This window comes from Bos grunniens, chromosome 17 (assembly GCF_055505025.1).
Source record: "Bos grunniens cultivar Pamir isolate PY7600 chromosome 17, Bosgru_T2T1.0, whole genome shotgun sequence".
In the NCBI taxonomy this organism is placed as follows: Eukaryota; Metazoa; Chordata; class Mammalia; order Artiodactyla; family Bovidae; genus Bos; species Bos grunniens.
Genome location: NC_141181.1, coordinates 17,441,085 through 17,463,556, shown reverse-complemented (window position 1 = coordinate 17,463,556; position 22,472 = coordinate 17,441,085). Strand labels below are relative to the sequence as shown.

At 36.6% G+C, this 22,472-nt stretch overlaps 1 protein-coding gene across 4 annotated transcripts in view; it reads left to right on the top strand.

Annotated features, from left to right (window-relative positions):
- The window catches only part of ELMOD2 (ELMO domain containing 2), a 29,424-nt gene extending 7,949 nt beyond the window's left edge, over nt 1-21,475 (top strand). For 2 of the 4 annotated variants that reach the window (XM_086346609.1, XM_086346612.1), the window contains exons 4-9: nt 1,077-1,174; nt 3,003-3,132; nt 5,541-5,674; nt 7,755-7,823; nt 8,660-8,793; nt 17,913-21,475. In XM_086346609.1, coding sequence (XP_086202735.1) covers nt 1,077-1,174; nt 3,003-3,132; nt 5,541-5,674; nt 7,755-7,823; nt 8,660-8,793; nt 17,913-18,058 — 711 coding nt within the window. In that variant the 3' untranslated portion in view covers nt 18,059-21,475. Of the gene's footprint in view, nt 1-1,076; nt 1,175-3,002; nt 3,133-4,745; nt 4,821-5,540; nt 5,675-7,754; nt 7,824-8,659; nt 8,794-17,912 lie in introns of all 4 variants that reach the window. The other 2 variants (XM_086346613.1, XR_015144187.1) reach the window with 2 other exon arrangements.
- The last annotated feature ends 997 nt before the right edge of the window (nt 21,476-22,472 follow it).

Here is a 22,472-nt window from a genome sequence, read left to right as displayed (position 1 = left end):
CTAAGACATAATGAGTGAAAAGAAATAAACTGTCTTTATTAACAGATGGCATAGTTTATGAGTATAGAAAATCCTAAGAAATCTAAAAATTACTGGCATTATTAGTAAATGAATTTAGCAATGTCCTAGGACATAGTATGTTTCTGTATGTTAACATAAACTTCTTAGAAACAAAAAAGAGAATAATTCCATTTACAGTAGCATATACTCAGGGATAAATTTAATGAAACCTGTGTAAGACTTCCACATTACAACTCCTTTTCCTGAGAAAACTTAAAATGGAAAGATATACTGTGTTCATCAATTAGAAGAGTCAATATTGTTATGATGCCAATCCCCAAACTGACCTGTGGATTCAATGCAATTCCAGTCAAAATCCCAGCAAGTTATTTTTGAAGGGAGTGACAAGCTCATTTAAAGTTGATACAGAGTTTTAAGGGACCTGGTATAGCCCAAATAGTCTTCTCAAAGAACAAAGTTAAAGGACATATACTATCTGACTTCCAAGACTTTCTAGGCAAAGAGATAAATATAACAGGTGAGACAACAGAAATAGGCCATATGTAACTTTTAAAAAGAATACTAAAGCAATTCAGTGAGATCAGGAAAGTATTAGAAAACCAGTAAAGTGCAGGAACAACTGGAACCAAATTGGGAGGGTCAGGGGTGGGGAGGCTCCTATCACTCTTTTCTTGTGAAAATTAATTTGATATGGACTTTAGACCTATATTTAAAATATTAAGCCTTCTCAAAGAAACCATAGGAGAATATACATCTTCTACCATGGGTTAAGCAGAAGTTTCTTTTAGAGAAGACATAGCATTACCATTTAAGAAAAAAATCAAAAAATTAGACTTCATCAGAATAAAAACTACTTATCAAAAACGCCTTTAAGAAATGAATTGGCAAGCCACACAGAAAACATTTACAGCACATATATCTGATTAAGGACTTATATCCAGTAAAGAACTTTTTAGAACTCAGTAATAAAAAGCACAATTGCCCTTTTGAAAATGCTCCTTGTTTTCCCCAGCTATAAGAGATTTTTCTCATACAGCTTTCTTTCACACAAATAGGTTTTACAGAAAGCTACACTTGTTGTTCAGAGTGAAGTGGACAGATGTGTAGAAGATATAATGAAGGAAAAGAATATTAACCCTGAGAAGGATGCCAGGTGTGTGTTTTTACAGTATTCTCATTTATCGTGTGCTTACATCCTGTGAGGTTAAAGATCACACAAAGTTGTGAAACATGAGAGGTGAAAGGTTTGTGAAAATCATCCAATTCAGTCCTTACACTTCACTCAATGAGGAAGTGAGGTCGGGAGAGGTGAGTAGTAGGAGATCTGAAACCTGTATCTCTGGGTCCCAGGACTTCCCTGGTGGCTTAGACAGTAAAGTGTCTGCCTTCAATGTGGGAGACCCGGGTTCCATCTCTGGGTCGGGAAGATCTCCTGGAGGAGGAAATGGCAGCCCACTCCAGTACTCTTGCCTGGAAAATCCCATGGACGGAGGAGTCTGGTAGGCTACAGTTCATGGGGTGGCAAAGAGTCAGGCGTGACTGAGCGACGTCACTCCCTCACTCACTGGGTCCCAGTGCAGCAGTATTGTCAATTTACGTCTGCCTTCCCTGAAATAGCTTACCATCACTTTCCCAAACTGAAATGTGACTTCAGCACCTGTGTCCTTCTTTGTCTTCCAAAATTCAGTTCCTCCACCCTCCTCCAGGAAGGTCGTCTGTTACACAATTAACCCATTGTCCTATAGTCACTGATCTGCTCTTGCTCCTCCCCAAATGAATTCTGAGTTCCGTAAGAGAAGGACTTGACTTATTCCAGTTTTGTGTTCTCAGCACTAGTTTATTGAGATAGTAAATATTTAGCAATTTTTTCTTCATTTGGTATTTTCTATGTGGATATTGAGGAAGGAGTCATTTGTTTAGGCTGAAACAGGGAAAGGTACAGGAGAGAACTGTGACGATAATTCCACAGAAGAGGAAATGTTTGAGCTGTACCTCATTGAGTGGGTTGGGGAGGACATTTCATGCAGAGAAGGAGGCTACAAGGCACAGAGCCCTTGAGGATCTGGAAATGGTAGGGAGTCCTTTGCGGCCTGAGCGTTGGATAGACACAGAGCAGAGGCTGGAGAAGTGGGTGGGGTGCGAGGTCAGAGACACACGCAAGAAGGCTCACACGTCACACTGAAAAACTTGGATTTGTCCTCTGTTTTTTGTTTTTGTTTTTTTTTTTAAGCGAACAAGCTGCATGATCAGATATGTATTTTAGGAAGATGGAGGGTAAATTTGAGGGTATAGGAGGCTGGTAGAAGGGATAAAGACAAAACAAGAAACTGAGTCATTTGGACAAGAGACGATGAAGCCATAAATATACCAGGTTAAACAGATATATGATGGGGGCTTTAAAGGACATTTCAGAGCCAGAAAGGATAAGGGCTCGGGGACCTTTTGATGTGTTTTTGATGGAGAGGAGGGTCAGAACTCGGAGCATTCTAGCTTGGAGAACTAGCTTAGTGATTCCATGAACAGATTGAGAGATTGAGTTGAGAAGGAGCATGCTTCTTCAGGGAAGATAAGCTGTTGTGTTCGGGAGAACTGGGAGAATCTGTCATGGCGATGTGTGTTGTTTCATCCTTGGAAAACCAGGTCTGCTGTTAATATTGGGCAATAAAAATAGGGAAATGTGTGAGATTGCACAAAGAAAATGTGAAAAGAAGTGAACAAATGAAGGATTTGCACACTTTACGGTTTGCAGAGTTTGCTTTTCCTATGCAGCTTGCTCTCTTTCTAGGCCTTGTTCTATCTTACCATACGTGATACTTTGTATAATGCTTTGTGTTTTCAGAGGCTCTTGATGCTTATTGTATGCAACTGAAAACTAGAAAGTGCTTTCTAAATAGACATATGAACCACAAGCTATGGGAGGTGTTACTTTATTGTGGTAGGAAGGTATGTTTTTAAAAAATGATAATTTTTATCATTTTCAGTTTTAAAATCTGCATGAAGGCATGCTTACTACAGATATCTGGTTACAAACAGCTCTATTTGGATGTAGAAAGTGTGAGAAAAAAGCCGTATGATTCTGATAACCTGCAACATGAAAAGCTGCTTATCAAGGTAAGTTTTTGGCATTTTGTATTTTGAGTGACACTGGAAAATAAATCAGGCTTAAGATAGTAAGGCCTGTGTGCAATGTCTAGAGGCTTACACAGCTATCTGATTTCTTTGCCTCTTAGAAAATGTAATCATCCTGGTGAAAGATTTTTCATTAACTATTTTTGTAATTTTCTGATAAGAATCAATAAGATATTCAAATTTAAATTTTTTTTTAATTCTGAAATATATCATAAACTTAAAAAGGGAGATCTTTTCAACTGAGAAGTGAGTCCACAAGCTTCAGACTTTTTTCCCCCTTAAGTTTTATAGAATTCCTTATAAAAATTAGGCATTTTTTCAGCTTCCTCTCAAACTGTGAACACGGAGGTCCCTTTTCAGATCATTATGTCAGATCTTTGGGGATTTATGAAACGTGCTGAATATTGCCACAATAGATTTCAAAATTAAGGGAGTAAAGAAATTTACTTCGAACCTTCCTATTATTTCTGGAGTAGAAGTATATAAGGCCAGTGTGGTGCCAAAATGAGAGATTAGACCTGGAGCAAGCTTTCCAAATCATCTGCTTTAGTACCTTTGTTTGAGGGATGAGTTTAATTCTGGGGCCTAGAGAAGATGAAGTCATTTGCTTTGGGAAGGTCTTAGAATGATGAGTTCTGAAACAGAAATGAGTCACCTGCCCGTCCACTTCACCTATTCTGATTGTATTTTTTAATGTTTAAAGTTAGGGAAGACAGCACAGAGCACCTGGTGTTTGGTTATAAACTAAAGTGCTGTGGAAAGAGACGTCATTCCAGTAAGCGGGTATCTAAGTAACAGTGAGAGGCAAGTCTAAAAACAACAACACTTTTCCCTTGTTTTCAGAAAGAGTATAAATATGCACTTCACCGAACTTTAAAAATAAAACTTGGTTTTGGCAGAGCATAATAAAACTACTCAAAGGACTTTTGCTGCGGGTTGAGTTTCTATATTTCAGGTGTTAGCATAGTTAGTGCCTGGTACTCACTGAGGCTGGACTGCTCTTTATAACCTTCTCATCATCATTATTCCCATAACCTCAGACCCTCTCTACACTGTATCTTCTCTTTAGAGGAGTAAGACCCAAGTCCTAGCATTTTAGTCAGGGGAATATTCATCTTGGTGATTCATCATGAAACTTACCGAAAGGTGAAGAGCCAGTGGCTGGCAGTGTATCACCCGGCCTCACACAAACTCAGCAGGGTCAGGGGCTGAGGAGATCCATGCCTCTAAGTGCAATCTAAGGGCCACCTTCACTAAAGGTAACCAGTGTTTTAACGTTTGGAATCCAGAGTTCCACGTTGGCCTATGAAATCACAATCTCCAGGGGTGAAACCCAGAAATTTGATATTTACACAGAGTAAGTGTTGAGTATTAGCGGTCTTACCTTGTCTCTCACCGCATCGTTGTGGGCCTCACTCTTGGCATAATCAAATGCTTGCTGAGCTCACGGAGAGACGCTAAGGTGAGCAGATGCATGTGTTAGTGATGAGAGGAGGGACCAGAGAAAACCCAGTCTGATGACTGTATTAGCTTCAGGGCCAGAGTCCTGACCCTGTCTTACAGTAAGGTCACAAAGTCTTCACATTTCATTCTAGGTAACAGGATACTCCTTTCATTAGGAGTCCTTTACTCAACAATGCCTGAAATGATAGTGAAATGGAAAAAAAAATGCAAGTATTTCTGTTTTGCAAGTTTTCACAAACTTTCTTATCAACTTTTGTAAGTCTGTTTTGTTTGATGACTTGTGGTGTTGAATTTGGAAAATGACTGATTTTTTTTTTTTTAACTTTAGTTTGCATTGATTAGTTTGTTGCTATCCAATAGTTGATAGCTGTTCTTAAATCCTCAGTCTTGAGGAATATATTTACTTACAAACAAGTCATACTTTTTTCTTTTAAAATTATGAAAATTTGTAAAAATAATGTTATTGGTATTGTTTCTCCATGATCCCCTCCCTATCTCAGACTTGTATTCCTTCTGACTAGGGACTAATCACCCGCCATTAGAATAAAGCTTACTTAAGAATATAGTGTTTGAGGGAAGGGCCAAGTGCCTAGGACTGTGTTCTTCTCAAGGAAGCAGTTTACCAAGTCTAGTGTATATGTATTACTTAGTAAGTAAAGCCATCTTATTGTTTCAGATTTCTGTGTATTTGTTACCTTTTCAAAATCTGTCGTTCTTTATATCAGTCTTTTACATTGGAATAAATGTGCTACATTTTTTAGGATAACTGAAATGTTCTCTAAAGTCTTTGTTGAGCCTGTAATTTGTCTACAAAAGTAGTTTAATTGAAAGCATTCAGTTTACCAGTATGTCAGCTGCGAGAAGGAAAATGTCTTGGTAATTAAGAGCATCACTATTGTTTGTAATATGGAAGCATGTTTATACAGCTTTGGAATCTACTAATGCCCACGAAAAAGTTGAAGGCTAGAATCTCCAAGCAGTGGGCTGACATTGGTTTCCAGGGTGACGATCCCAAAACAGACTTCAGAGGCATGGGCATACTTGGATTAATCAATCTTGTGTAAGTGAAAATAAACTTTCTTTTCTTCTCTAAATGAAATTCCATGTAATCTCCAATCTTGTTAAGATTTAGTAAGAATTAATCTGGTTGTTTCATACTATCTCTGAATTTTAGTAGCTGCTGTGCTATTAGTATTTACTAATATGCTGGCAAAAATTTGAATATGTTGGCCATATGCTTTGTCTGTGTGTGTGTGTGTGTGTGTGTGTGTGTGTGTATGATTTCTTTACTTACCAACTTTTCCTCTTTCTCTTCCTACCTTTCTGATACCGTTTAAGGAATTGTATGTACTCTTTTCCTACTCTTTTTATCCTTTTGCCTCTTCCTTCTTGGCTCTCTGATTCCATTTTAGGAAATATAAGCACACAAGATGAAAATAAAGTCTCTTCACACTTACTCTTCACCATCTGTGACAAGTGATCTAAATCCCTGACCTTTCAGAGCCTATATGAATTCTCTCTTGTTTTTCTTTTTTAATATTTATGCTTGGGCATATATGTGAAATCTCAAAATATGTAACTAAAGTCAGAATTGATAACCAACTCTACTTTAGAAATTAACCTGGAAGATTAATATGTATATGAATGTGCAGATGGAGATATTTTAGTGTTTGGGCCTGTCCTTGAGTAGTGATTTATAGGCTTATAAAATGCCTAGGGTGAGAACCCTAACCATAACAAAGTTCATATAATTGTTACTGTGAAAGAATTATTCCCCAAACTGGGCTAATTTATGTTAATATTGAGAAAAAATATCTAGATCAATATGGATAAGGCTATTTGGGAGGAAAATAGAAGATATAGTAGGGCTTTGATATTTACAGGTTTTTTTCCAGTAACAAAAGTATTTAATTTTCTGTAATACCTAAATTTATGAGTAGGAAAGTTACCTATATGTCTACTTTTCAAAAATAAAGCACAAAAGTCTGAAAAATAATGATAATAATTACAAAAAATGAGATTGCCAATTTTTCACTTTGATAAACAGAAACTTGAATTTAAGTAGAATAAATGCAGTTTGTTTTCACTTGGGAAAATTCTAAAATATTTTAAAATTTATTATTGTTCAGAACATGTAGATCTTTTGTTTTTAGCCTTTAAAGTCCATCTTTTTTTCTTGGTACTTGTAAACTACACAGATAATTGGAGTTCAGTTAGATACACATTCTTCTGATGTTTCCTTTCTTAACTTTTGCTGAATAACCTTGCTTTTGGCTCATTTCCTCAGAAATCAAGATTTTCAACGCTTTTCAGAAGATAATTTAGCTTAAAACTTAAATAATTTAATAGGATTTGATTCAGTTCTGTGGTAAGGGATTCTGATAGATCTTTAAATAATTTGCAGATATTTTTACTCTATTTAGAGCTAATAGCTACTAATTTGAAAAATGACCAAGATCCAGATATATTGTTTGATGGCCATTGATGTACTAGAAATGGTTGAAAATATAAAATTAGCTCTGACTTCTCTATAAGGTTTGGTCTATAAGAACTCAAAAGAGGTTGCATTGGTACTCACCAACAGGATGTATGAGCCTTTATATATTTCTCTTCTGTATCTGCTAATACTTCTGTTTTATGGCCGGTATTTTAGTTATACCACTCATCAAGGAGGGTTTTGTTTTTGTTTGGTTTTTAAGCAAAAAGAAGGCTATTGACTTTCTTCTGATTGCATTGACAATGGCATTAAGCAGTACAGACTTAAGTCACAAGAGAAGGAATGAACTCAGGTGAAAGGAAGTGTCCCAAGAGGTAGACAGTGACTATTTTGTAAGAAATGTGGAACAGACAGAACTCTAGATTTTCCTTAAGGTAGATTTAAAAAATCTCTTGTTGGATCATTTTTTTGTCAAATACTTCAAAATCTAGCAAAGGACCCATATCCTATACTAGATAGGCCTGATGGCTCAGAATTAAGTTTTGATTGAGAAGCATCTCAGAGTCACTAAAGGATTTGAGATGGAGATTGGGATACTTTTGGCAATAGGACTGTCATTTTGACAGTAGCTTTTAAAATTGCTTCTGGGTATCTTCAGTTTGAATGGCATGTTAATTTTGTTATTTTTCTTAAACCTTTTCAGGTATTTCAGTGAAAATTACACCAGTGAAGCTCATCAGATTCTTTCCCGTTCAAATCATCCAAAATTAGGGTAAGCTGGATATATTAAAGAAACTGTAAACTCTTGAATTCAAGTTAATTAGAAGATCTGAATTTGAAAGTATTTCAGGGTATTTTTCTAAATTATTTTAGTTAATAAGAACTTTATAAATAATACTGCATGACATTATTTTAATATATGTGATCATAAACTGATTTTGTATGTATTTCAGTTATTTTTATCACAAGATATAGTTTATCTATAAAATGAAAATAAGGACCTTTTAAAATTTTTCTGAGGAAGAATTGAAAATGGGAATGGGAAATGGCTTTGAAATAGAAATAGGAAAATGAGAAATAACTTTGAAACTTGTGAAGTGAAATGTAAATTGACATTATTAGCTTTGTTGTTGTTCGGTTGCTAAGTTGTGTCTGATTCTTTGCAGTTATTAGCTTTATCATTATTTATTTTTATATTTCAATGATACCTATCTTTGAAAAAGCATTATATTGATAACAGTATTACATCATAAAAATAAATACCCTGATAATGGAGAAACTGTCAGATTACCCAGTGTATTTTAGAAATCAATGAGAGTGTATGTAGTACTCTCTTCGATTTTTTAAAAAGGATTTTGGTTTTAGATATTCATGTGACCAGAGCTTTATTTTCATGTTTTAGATTAGATCCAGAAAATCAATAGGCTCTGAAGAACAAAAATGTTTAATCAATTCTGGTTTACTTTCTTAATATGTAGAACTTATTTTAAAATCAATACTGTGTTAGAAATTAATCAGAGTAACATTTTACTAATTCCTTGCATAGTTTAAAATTTACTGTATGAACTATTTGGCTAGCTGGGATAACTGGTAATGTTTCTGACATAGGTATTCTTATGCAATAGTTGGAATCAATCTTACAGAGATGGCTTACAGCTTACTGAAGAGTGAAGCTTTGAAGTTTCACCTCTACAACTTTGTTCCTGGTATACCAACAATGGAACACTTTCACCAGTTTTATTGTGAGTATTGAAATGACTTAAAAGTAGATATTTCTAAGAAAAATTTTAAATCCTTAGTAAAGTGTGTATATATATACATATATGTACACACTTAGTACATAATATGAAATATGTAATATATACTACCTTGATCAAATATATAATGTGTATTTGTCATTTTACTATTTAATATCTCTGAAAAACAAGATAATGGAATATGGGTTTCTAAGAGTATTTTGTACTTCAGTTTATATATTTGCTGATGTAAAAAGTTCACTGAGGCAGTTTTTTGACATGTATGCAAATTTAGTATTTATGCAGTTTCTCTGTAGACATTCATTTTCCAGTCAACTATAGATGAATTTTTCTTCTTATGTAGTGGTTAATGAATGCTGTTGCATCAAGGACAGATATCATTTGGTTACTCTTGTAAGGAAGTTTAAAGGAATGTTTCACATGCACACACTCCTTATTTCAAGACCAGGTTTTTTTGTGTGTTAGGTTGGGGCTATCTAGTAACTCTTCCTAAAGCAGTTATGTAACAGTCATGTAACAGTTGTAACTGTTCCTTTAACTTTTATTTTAATGATATTTGAATCTTGAAGGTTTAATGTGAATAAACGCATCTTCTGAAGATACTGCTCAGAAGCAAAGAATTCAGATTTAGCCTGGCTTCATACTCTCCTTTTTCTTGACCTTTTTGTATCTTTAGATAGGATATAGGTTATAGGAAACTACTTAGATACTAAGGGCTCAGATCGTAACATCTTCATCCATTCTCAAAGGAGTCATCCAGGTCTCCATTGCCATACCCTCCCCTGCCTTTACTAATCCCTAATTTCCAGGTTTGTCTCCTTCCTGAATTTCTCTTGAATTTGTCCACCTATTTCTGTCCCATTGGAACTGTAATGTTACTTTGTTACTAGGTTACTGTCATAGCCTTTTCCCTAGTCTTTCAGTCATGACCCTCTTCTAGATGTCCACATTTGAAAATACAGTTATTTAAAATGAAAATATAGTTGTTTTCTTTCATCTTGTTACTGAAAAACTGTTTTTCCCTCCTCTAGTGTTGTTTAGTTTCTTCTCCTAAATCTCTCATTGACTTTATGCAAAGGGCTGGAACTCCTGGGACTTGGCCATCTGTTTCCAGATTACTTGTCTTCTCTATGAATATATGCTTGTGTAATGCTGCTTGTTGAACACAAAAACAAGTAGCAAAATAAACAACCGAAAAACTACCCCCCTCAGCATTTTACCATATTTAAATAAATGTGTTAGAGTGACAAGTGGGAATGCAGTACAAAATGAACTCTGTCCAGTATTCCCCCACAGAGGGGTAACTGGAGCATCTTCAGATAGCGTTGCTTACAGTGCTTTCAGTACCAGCATCTTCTTTGGCTCCTGACTAGGAAGATCATCAAAGTAATACGTGAGGTGGCAAAGTTGTTACAGGACCTTCTCAGTTGTTTTGTTTCTATCAGTCAGATCCATAAGACCTGTGGATCATCCAGGAAGCAGAGAAGCTAATGTTTTTCAAATTTCTTGAAACATTTAAAGCAAACACACACACATAAAGACACACATATACTCATCTTTTACACAGAAGTTTCCCCCTCAGAATTAACTGTAATGTCTTAGTTAAGGTTCTGCTCTTATTCAGTTCAGTTCAGTCGCTCAGTCGTGACCCCATGAACCGCAGCACGCCAGGCTTCCCTGTTCATCACCAACTCCCGGAGTTTACTCAAACTCATGTCCATTGAGTTGGTGATGCCATCCAGCCATCTCATCCTCTGTCATCCCCTTCTCTTCCTGCCTTCAATCTGTCCCAGCATCAGGGTCTTTTCTAATGAGTCAGCTCTTCACATCAGGTGGGAAAGTATTGGAGTTTCAGCTTCAACATCAGTCCTTCTAGTGAACTCCCAGGACTGATTTACTTTAGAATGAACTGGTTGGATCTCCTTGCAGTCCAAGGGACTCTCAAAGAGTCTTCTCCAACACCACAGTTCAAAAGCATCAGTTCTTCGGAACTCAACTTTCTTTATAGTCCAGCTCTCATCCATACATGACTACTAAAAAAACCATAGCTTTGACTAGAAGGACCTTTGTTGGCAAAGTAATGTCTCTGCTTTTTAATATGCTGTCTAGGGTGGTCATAGCTTTTCTTCCAAGGAGCAAGCATCTTCTAATTTCATGGCTGCAGTCACCATCTGCAGTGATTTTGGAGCCCAAAAATAAAAAGTCTGTCACTGTTTCCACTGTTTCCCCATCTATTTGCCATGAAGTGATGGGACCAGATGCCAGGATCTTAGTTTTCTGAATGTTGAGTTTTAAGCCAACTTTTTCACTTTCGCTTTCATCAAGAGGCTCTTTAGTTCTTCTTCACTTTCTGCCATAAGGGTGGTGTCATTTTCCTATCTGAGGTTATTGATATTTCTCCAGGAAATCTTGATTCCAGCTTGTGCTTAATCCAGTCCAGAATTTCTCATGATGTACTCTGCATATAAGTTAAATAAGCAGGGTGACAATATACAGCCTTGATGTACTCCTTTCCTGATCTGGAACGAGTCTGTTGTTCCATGTCCAGTTCTAACTATTGCTTCCTGACCTGCATACAGATTTCTCAAGAGGCAGGTCAGGTGGTCTGATATTCCCATCTCTTTAAGAATTTTCCACAGTTTGTTTTGATCCACAGAGTCAAAGGCTTTGGCATACTCAATAAAGCAGAAATAGATGTTTTTCTGGAACTCTCTTGCTTTTTCAGTGACCCGGCAGATGTTGGCAATTTGATCTCTGGCTCCTCTGCCTTTTCTAAATCCAGCCTGAACATTTGGAAGTTCACAGTTCACATACTGTTAAAGTCTGGCTTGGAGAATTTTGAGCATTACTTTGCTAGCGTGTGAGATGAGTGTAATTGTGCAGTAGTTTCAGCATTCTTTGGCATTGCCTTTCTTTGGGATTGGAATGAAAACTGACCTTGTCCATTCCTATGGGCACTGCTGAGTTTTCCACATTTGCTGGCATACTGAATGCAGCGCTTTCACAGCATCATCTTTTAGGATTTGAAATAGCTCAACTGGAATTCCATCACTTCCACTAGCTTTGTTCGTAGTGATGCTTCCTAAGGCCCACTTGACTTCACATTCCACAGTGTCTGGCTCTAGGTAAGTGATCACATGGGTTATCTGGTCATGAAGATCTTTTTTGTATAGTTCTGTGTATTCTTGCCACCTCTTCTTAATATCTTCTGCTAGGTCCATACCATTTCTGTCCTTTATTGTGCCCATCTCTGCATGAAATGTTCTCTTGATATCTCTAATTTTCTTAAGCAATCTCTAGTCTTTCCCATTCTAGTGGGAAAGATCTCTAGGCTTTGTATTTCTTTCCACTGTTCACTGAGGAAGGCTTTCTTATCTCTTCTTGCTATTCTTTGGAACTCTGCATTCAAATGGTTATATCTTTCCTTTTCTCCTTTACCTTTCTCTTCTCTTCTTTTCATAGCTATTTGTAAGGCCTCCTAACACAACCATTTTGCATTTTTGCATTTGTTTTTCTTGGGGATGGTCTTGATCCCTGCCTCCTGTACAATGTCACAAACCTCCGTCCATAGTTCTTCAGGCACTCTATCAGATCTAATCCCTTGACTCTATTTTTCACTTTCACTGTATAAGCATAAGGGATTTGATTTAGGTCATACCTGAATGGTCTAGTGGTTTTCCATACTTTCTTCAATTTAAGTATGAATTTGGCAATAAGGAGTTCATGATCTGAGCCACAGTCAGCTTCCGGTCTTGTTTTTGCCGACTGTATAGAGCTTCTCTATCTTTGGCTGCAAAGAATATAATCAGTCTGATTTCAGTACTGGCCATCTGGTGATGTCCATGTGTAGAGTCTTCTCTTGTGTTGTTGGAAGAGGGTGTTTGCTATGCCCAGTGTGTTCTCTTGGCAAAACACTGTTAGCCTTTGCTCTGCTTCATTCTGTACTCCAAGGCCAAATTTGCCTGTTACTCCAGGTATCTCTTGACATCCTACTTTTGCATTCCAGTCCCCTATAATGCAAAAGAACATCTTTTTGGGGTGTTAGTTCTAGAAGGTCTTATAGGTCTTCATAGAACCATTCAACTTCAGCTTCTTCTGCATTAGTGGTTGGTGCATAGACTTCGACTAATGTGATATTGAATGGTTTGCCTTGGAAACAAACAGAGATGATTCTGTTGTTTTTTAGATTGCATCCAAGTACTGCATTTCGGACTATGCATGGCTACTCCATTTCTTCTAAGGGATTCTTGCCCACAATAGTAGATATAATGGTCATCTGAATTAAATTCACCCATTTGAGTCCATTTTAGTTCACTGATTCCTAGAATGTCTATGTTCACTCTTGCCAACGCCTGTTTCCCACTTCCAATTTGCCTTGATTCATTCCAGCAACATGCAGTATTGCTGATTACACATTAGACTTTACTTCCATCACCAGTCACATCCACAACTCGTGTTGTTTTTGCTTTGGCTCTGTCTCTTCATTCTTTCTGGAGTTTTTTCTCCACTGATCTCCAGTAGCATTTTGGGCACCTACCAACCTGGGGAGTTCATCTTTCAGTGTCCTATATTTTTGCCTTTTCATACTGTTCATGGGGTTAAAGGGAACATTTCATGCAAAGATGGGCACAATAAAGGACAGAGATGGTATGGACCTAAGAGAAGCAGAAGATATTAAGAAGTGGCAAGAATACACAGAAGAACTGTACAAGAAAGATCTTCACAACCTAGATATTCACGATGGTGTGATCACTCACCGAGAGGCAGATATCCTGGAATGTGAAGTCAAGTGGGCCTTAGGAAGCATCACTACGAACAAAGCTAGTGGAGGTGATGGAATTCCAGTTGAGCTATTTCAAATCCTAAAAGATGATGCTGTGGAAGCGCTACATTCAATATGTCAGCAAATTTGGAAAACTCAGCAGTGCCCACAGGACTGGACAAGGTCAGTTTTCATTCCAATCCCAAAGAAAGGCAATGCCAAAGAATGCTCAAACTACCACACAATTGCACTCATCTCACATGCTAGCAAAGTAATGCTCAAAATTCTCCAAGCCAGGCTTCAGCAATACGTGAACTGTGAACTTCCAGATGTTCAGGCTGGATTTAGAAAAGGCAGAGGAGCCAGAGATCAAATTGCCAACATCTGCTGGGTCATTAAAAAGCAAGAGAGTTCCAGAAAAACATCTATTTCTGCTTTATTGAGTATGCCAAAGCCTTTGACTCTGTGGATCAAAACAAACTGTGGAAAATTCTTAAAGAGATGGGAATATCAGACCACCTGACCTGCCTCTTGAGAAATCTGTATGCAGGTCAGGAAGCAATAGTTAGAACTGGACATGGAACAACAGACTCGTTCCAGATCGGGAAAGGAGTACATCAAGGCTGTATATTGTCACCCTGCTTATTTAACTTATATGCAGAGTACATCATGAGAAATTCTGGACTGGATTAAGCACAAGCTGGAATCAAGATTTCCTGGAGAAATATCAATAACCTCAGATAGGAAAATGACACCACCCTTATGGCAGAAAGTGAAGAAGAACTAAAGAGCCTCGTGATGAAAGTGAAACTTAAAACTCAACATTTAAAAAACTAAGATCCTGGCATCTGGTCCCATCACTTCATGGCAAATAGCTGGGGAAACAGTGGCTGACTTTATTTTTTTGGGCTCCAGAATCCCTGCAGATGGTGACTGCAGCCATGAAATTAAAAGATGCTTGGAAAGAAAGCTATGACCACCCTAGACAGCATATTAAAAAGCAGAGACATTACTTTGCCAACAAAGGTCCTTCTAGCCAAGGGTATTGTTTTTCCAGTAGTCATGTATAGATGTCAGATTTGGACTATAAAGAAAACTGAGTATCAAAGAATTGATGCTTTTGAACTGTGGTATTGGAGAAGACTCTTGAGAGTCCCTTGGACTGTAGGGAGATCCAGCCAGTCCATCCTAAAGGAGATCAGTCCTGGTGTCATTGGAAGTACTGATGCTTAAGCTGAAACTCCAATACTTTGGCCACCTGATGCGAAGAGCTGACTCATTTGAAAAGACCCTGATGCTGGGAAAGATTTAAGGCGGGAGGAGAAGGGGACGACAGAGGATGAGATGGCTGGATGGCATCACCAATTCGATGGATATGAGTTTGAGTAAACTCTGGGAGTTGGTGATGGACAGGGAGGCCTGGCGTGGTGTGGTCCATGGGGTCACAAAGAGTCAGACACGACTGAGTGACTGAACTGAACTGATGGGGTTCTCAAGGCAAGAACACTGAAGTGGTTTACCTTTCTGCTTTCCAGTGAACCACATTTTGTCAGAACTCTCCCACCATGACCCGTCTGTCTTGGGTGAACCTACAGGACATGGGTCATAGTTTCATTGAGCTAGACAAGGCTGTGGTCCATGTGATCAGTGTGGTTAGTTTTCTGTGATTGTGGTTTTCATTCTATCTGCCATCTGATGGAAAAGGATAAGAGGCTTATGGAAGCTTCCTGATGGGAGAGACTGACTGAGGGGGAAGCTGGGTCTTGTTCTGGTGGGTGGGGCCATGCTCAGTAAATCTTTAATCCAATTTTTCTGCTCTTATTAGAAGAAGCATATTCTAACTGGAAGATAGTTTGAAACCTTATCTTTTGAACATACATACTTTTCTTTGTTGGGAGATTGAGCCCAATTCATTTGCACAAGTCAGTTCCAGGGTCATAGTTTCTATCTAAAAGAAAGAACTATATAAAAAGATGAGCTTTCACATTGTTTATTTCCCTGTGATCTGTGTCTGTCTCTGCAGTCCTCCTTGTCCCTCCTCCCATTTTATTGTTATCATCTTTCATGGACAAGACTAGAAGCAGCAAGTGGTGATTAGCTTCTTAGTTCTGTTGTTGCTGTTTGTATATCTAACATGTAAGCACATAGTCACTGTCATCCTGGGAAGTCACCAACCAATGGTTTGGAGGTTCCAAAAAGTTAACTCTTAAATTTGTATAATAAAAAGGTTATGACTTTTAATGGCTGTATTGAGGTGTAATTTATATACCATAAAATTCACCTGTTTTAAGTGTACAGTTCAGTGAGTTTTAGTAAATTTACTCAGTTGTACAACTGTCCCCATAATCCAGTTTTAGAACATTTGTATCACCCCAGTGAAAGGAAAAGGAAAGTGAAGTCGCTCAGTCGTGGCCGACTCTTTGCGACCCCATGGACTGTAGCCTATCAGGCTCCTCCATCCATGGGATTTTCCAGGCAAGAGTGCTGGAGTGGATTTCCATTTTTTTCTCCAGGGGATCTTCCCGACCCAGGAATCGAACCCGGGTCTCCCGCATTGCAGGCAGACGCTTTACCGTCTGAAAGGGAAGCCTCTGTAACATCCTTCACCCCAGTAACATCCTTCGTACCAGTTAATTCCTGTTTCTGTGGTTCTATTTTTAATCCCTGTGGGAAAACCTCAAGTGCCCCTGCAGCTTTGGTTAGGGACAGTAGAAGCATACAGGGAATTTTAAGTTTAGAAATTTTGTATGGTATTTCCATCAAGTCTGGTGTTTTAAACTCCTGGAGTCAAAGGACAATAGACTGGGTATGTTGCTTTATAGAAACAACTCTTTTCTATCACTTTAAAGTCGTTTGAATAGGTAATGAAAAGCAATTTAAAGGTATGGTAAATAGCTAAAACCCAATAGCCAGAAATACTAAAACAAGCTGTGTTCTATAAAATTTAGTTGGATGCTTGACTTACAATACTACGAAGAGCATTAAATCTCCAAAGTTTCTGATTGCACATCCCCTTTATGATATTGGGGGTAGGGTGCGGGAGAACAGAGACTCAATTTATATATGGATGAGTAGATGTACTATTGTGCTCATGTATACACAGAATAAATTTTGAATGAAAGATGTAAAATATTAGTTACAAGATCACCTGTCTCAGCTTGTCTCTTGGGAACAGGAAGCAGATGGTGTCTCTCTGCTCAAAGAGGCCTTATTCTTTGGTAGTGTCACATAACCCCGGTTGACAAAGATCTGTTATTAAGGGATTAGTCTGAAATCTTTCTTCAGTTGACCTTCTTATGACATGATATTTCACTGTTGAAGTGTCGTGGTTCTTATCTGTTATTGTTTGCTTTATGACTAATGGTTTAAAGTGGAATTTACAGTCATTTCATACTATGCAATTTGTGATCGTGTAGCCACTCTTTTATGTAAAGTCACTGGCTGTATTCCCCCACCTATCTGAAATAGGTCCCTTCTTGAACAGCCTTTCAGAAGGGGGAGTTAGATGCTGGTGGAAACCAAGTCTGGTTTATAAAATACTAGAGGCCACTTGCACACTGTGGTTCGGGCGAGTCGTTTAACTTCCCTGCACCTCTGTTTCCTCTGCAGAAAAATGAGAATAGACAACACTGGCTTGTAGCATTGCTATGAGAGTGAATGAGCACATGGCCACGGCTGCAGTAGCATTTGCTAAGTAATTGAATAAATGGCATCTGGTTGAATCCAAATAGGGTTTAGGAGCAGTTTTAAATTCACATATTTTGCTGTTGTAAATATGTCTATTTACACGTTCATCTTCATTAAGTGTTTTTAACATTTTGAGTGTTAATTTGGCTATTGTAATGAGGATATTGAAAAACAAAAATATTAAGCCTATTTAGCGCTCATGTATTCTTTTCAAAAAGAGAAGGTGCTGGATAGTTCTTTGAAAAAAGCAAAAGTAACTCATTTTAAAATCTAGTAGAAAACAGCTTTTTTTGTACTTTATCCATGCCTGACATTTTCTTGTACTTTCATTTTTCTGTTTCACGGGTCTCTGGAGATAATTTCTCCCCCTATTCTCAGAGTATCTTTTGATAATTTCTAAATTTGAAGACTTTTGTTGATTTTTTTTTGAGACAAAGAATAAATGTACTCTAAATATCTTGAAGTTGATATTTATTTTGAACATACAAAAATATTTCTTATAAAGTTCCTCAGGTTTCTCTTAAAGATGGTTTCTGATCATTGAATCCTAATATGGAATTTAAGGAATGGTTATACACTTTTAAAATGAGATGGTTGGGTGTGATTTCATTATTGAGCACTATATTTATGTGTGTTTTTTTTTTTTTAACTGCAGGTTATCTCGTATATGAATTTGACAAGTTTTGGTTTGAGGAAAAGCCAGAAAGCATTATGTATTTCAACGTGTACAGAGAGAAGTTTCATGAAAAGATTAAAGGACTCTTACTGGATTGTAATGTATCACTTACTTTAAAAATATGACTCATCCGTAGTATCTTCTATTTTTACCACATTTTGCACACACGACAGAATTTATATGTTGTAACAGAAATTATCTGATCAATTACACACCTTATATATAATTTCCTACAAAAATATTTCAGAAATTCTATTTAAGAAAGCTAGTGGACAATCAGTGTATGTTTACACTTGGTAATACACTGTCCTCCAAAGGTACCTTATCTTCCAAAGATCCCCTCTGTAGAGTCGCATGAACTGCTACAGTTTGGAGCTTGGGACTTAACCCATTCAGTGTAAAAGTACAAATCAGGTACAAATCAATTTTTGTTAAATTGATTGATTAAAATGTGTAAAAGTCAGTTTTCATTTTTATGTGTTGTAACTATCAAGTTGGTATCTTTTCAAAGCTCTGTTAAGAGTTTTTGGTTTTTAGTCTGGAAATGGTCTTTTTTTCCTTTGCCTTATTTTATTTGTAGGTTAATTAACAGAATAGTTCGTCATGGTTCTCTTTGTTTGCATCTCAATCACACGTCACAATGTTGTCTCATAGGAGCAACAGGAGCGTATAGAGAGACACTCTTTGTCAGAGAAGACAGAACTATGGGCTTCTTTTTGGTGTTTCTGATTATTTCATGTAATAGGTAATGAGAAAATGAAGTATTGGTGATTAGCTCTTTTGTTTTTAAATAACACACTTTGAAATATCACAGTGTAATTCTAAAGCTTTAAAGACTTTCTCATCTTCAGTATTTGCTTTTTTATCAGCTACGGAGAAGAAATTTTAGTGCTTGATGTGAGGGCTTTTATGAGGCCTCTCTGTCAGTGTACGTTTATGAAAAGAGATGCTCTGCTAGGAAAATCTTGATTATACTCAAAGAACAGGTGCTATTTTAATAAAGCTGTCTTCAAATTTTAGCAAGAGAAAAACCAAGCTTTTTAAAGATCTCAGTTAAGCGATGTTGGTTGATTTTACTCACTGTTGAGTCTCGCTTCCCTTTGCTTCGACACCACCACGTTTCTAGATAATTGTGTGTGACCTTGTGGGTTTTCTGTAACAGTCTGGGACTCTAAAGTAGCCTGAGGATGACGGCTGTGCATTTTGTATAGCTTTATTCTCTGAAAATCTCAGGAGAGCAGCAGCTGCTGTCAAGGATTATAAAGTGATGAGATTCTAACAGGAACAGTTTCTTCTTTGTGTGTTTGACATTTGTACTCATAGCAAAACTAAAAGAGTGTAAAGATAGGTCCATCTGATTACCAAATCCTCCTTAAATCCTACAGAAAGCAGCCTGTTAAAGACATAATTTAAAATGTGATGATAGTTAATACATCTTTAAAGTGGTACATATCAAGCATTTAAGGACTGGCTTTTATATGATATATCAAGACCTGAAACTTTCAAATATTTGTTTATGTCTACTGACAGACTTCTCTCTTTAAACTTGCCACAGAGAAGAGTGGTATAAAGTATTCAGCTGGAAAATAACAGGTGCAGTGTTGTAGAGCACACACATTAACAGTGCGTGCCAAAAGAAAGTACATGCGTTGAAGTTCTTCTTTTCTCAACAAGATAAAATGTTATAATTGGCTCAGTTTTACTATAATGGTGGTTTAGATTTTCCGTATTATTGGACTTTTAAAACAGGTTTCTTGTGGGAGACTTCTCAATCCTAGGAGTACCTTGACTTCATCTCTTTAAATGCTTTCCATACTTTATCATCCATCCAGAGTTCTGTGAGATAAAAATCAGGTATTAGCCATTAAAGTTCATTTTATCAGGATGTTTACCATTACATGGAAAGCGATTGTTAGGCTTTTAGTTTTTGCTTAGAAAATACTTACCTTTGTATTTAATCTTTTAACAGATGAGGTCTTGAACTGATATAAACCTTTGTCAGTATGCTTTTAAAGAATGATTGAAGTATAGAATGGGAAACTTTTCAAGTATTAAGTTTCTCCTAGGGGGAAGAAAAACCCTTTTAATAATTCTTTAATAATAATGTTTTTTAAATGTCATTTGAAATTTTGTTCAATAATATATTATTTAAGTCCACCTTTGTTTGTATAATATATTGCTCTGTTTTTAAGATGATCCATAACCATTTCAGACAATTCTGTGGTAAGTTGGTTGAAAGCCACCAGTAGATTCTAAGATTTGATAGTTTGAAAGCCAAGCTAAATATCACCATTTGTAAATTAGAATGTAACATGAGCCTTCTGATTTTTATGTGATAGTGACATACATGAAAAGAGAAATATGATAATTGTGTCTGCCATCCTGCTTTTCCTTGCTTTCAACATATGTATGTTAGAATTTTAGGTAGTCTAAAAATCCATAGTTAGAATCTTACCTGTTTCTATAGTAATACAATACCAAAGTAGTGATAGAATTGAAGTAGAAGGAAAATTGTTTGCTTTAGCATCAAAAAAGTTAATCAGTGTTGAAATGAATTTTTGTGTGTGCCAGACTGAAGAGTGAATCAGTGACAAAAGTAGTCTAAAAATATAATTACAAGTTGCAGTTTAAATACATTCTGAAAGACAATCTTTAAAGAATTGAGAGAAATCAGGGGATATCAGTGAACTTAGACCCACCCCTCTTTATATATATAAATATGGTGATATAGTTAGATATAAAAATCAGTGTCTTACTGGTACCATTTATAATTGAGAAAGGAAAATCTTTTTCTTAAAAATGCCTGTCCTGATTTTTTTTCCTAAAATGAGCTACTTGGATTTGTATGTATTTTTCTATGTGAAATATATGTGCTCTTCACTTTTATTCCAGTGTCCGTAGTTGTTATGTGCTCTCTCTCCCCTTTGCATTCAGTGAAATAGAACTTGGTCAAAGATTTGCTAAAAGGAGAAACAGTAGAGGAATGTGAAGGAGGAGTGTTCATTGCCAGAGCAGGAAAGATTACATGTTATCTTAGCACAAAGAGAAGACATTTGGCTTGAAGGGCAATAATGTTTATTATCCTTTTGAATTAGTGATTGGGGACCAGCAGCTATTTTCTCAGGATAAATGGTCCACCCAACTTCTGGGGAGGCTTAATTTCGATTTCATATTTATGAACCTCTCCGATATTTTTAAATGAGGATTCCTGGAGTTGATAAAAATCTGAGAAAAATCATGAGTGAGCCTTTTTTCCCCTAGCTTCAGCTTTGAATAAGAAAAATGTTAAAATGTAGTGCAGGTAAGACCCAACTACTACCTTACTATTATAGGGCAAGGCTATGTTTCTGTTAAACAATGTATTCAAAAAATATTTAAGCAGTAGCTTTCCCTAGGGGAAAGAGTGCTGGTTGGCAACGTAAAGAAATAGATTTCTGTCTACTTTGGATAAAGCAATTAACTTCCTATGTAAAAGCAATAGTTGAAATGTAATGTTGTTTTGTTTGGAATGTTGTGAGCGAATAAAAACATGTTGAAATTGTCATAAGCCTCTCTATTAATATTTCTGCTCCCTTCCCATCTTCCTCATCCCTTATTTATACCATTTATGTTCATGAAATAATACTTTTTTCATTTAATCCTTTAATCATGTTCCTGTAGGGTAAAATCAGAATATACAGAAAATTTTCTTATTTTTATGACTTTAACTCATCTACTGATTACCTATTTAAAAGGTTATTGGAAAAGAACAATTGGTTATGACGCCAGAAAAGAAACTACCATCACTCCCCGTTCTTAGAAAGGCTAGGAATAAATCATACTATCCTGCAACGTGTTTTCACAGTTGCTCACGGATCTATTTGTATGTTAATGCATAGCTTCCATACTTTTTTTAAAGCTGCAAAGCATTCCTCTGTGTGTGTGCGTGTGTGTGTGTGTGTGTGTGTGTGTGTGTGTGTATAGCTTATCTTGAACTAAATATGGAACTGGTTTGATACAGCAAATGCAGTCCTTATTAAAGTTAGTACTAATTATAGCTTTAAATGTATATGTTAGGGAAAAAGTGCTTTAAAGACAAAGCAATCGTCTCAAGGAGTTTGATGAAGTAGTACCAAATAAACCTGAAGAAAATAGAGAAGAAAATATCAAAGACAAGAGCTTGGATGCATAGAAAAGAAAAAATGCATATAATAGGATCAACAAAGTGTTTGAGAAGACTGACAGTATTGGTAAACTTTAGTGAGACAAATTAACAATAAAAAAGCAAGTAATAAATACTGTCAAGAATGAAATATGAAAAATCACTAGAGATACTGTAGATATTAAAAATAATATATTGAGTAATATCAAAATTAGGAAAATTAGATGAAATAATTTCTAGAAAAATACATTTTTTCAAACCTATCCGAGAAGAAATAGAGAAGCAAAAAAGTCCTGGAGCTATTAAATGGATTCAGCAATTAAAAACCTTTCCACTAAAAAACCTGCAGTTTCATATGGGTTTCACCAGTGAGTTAGCACATTTAAAAATAAAATAAT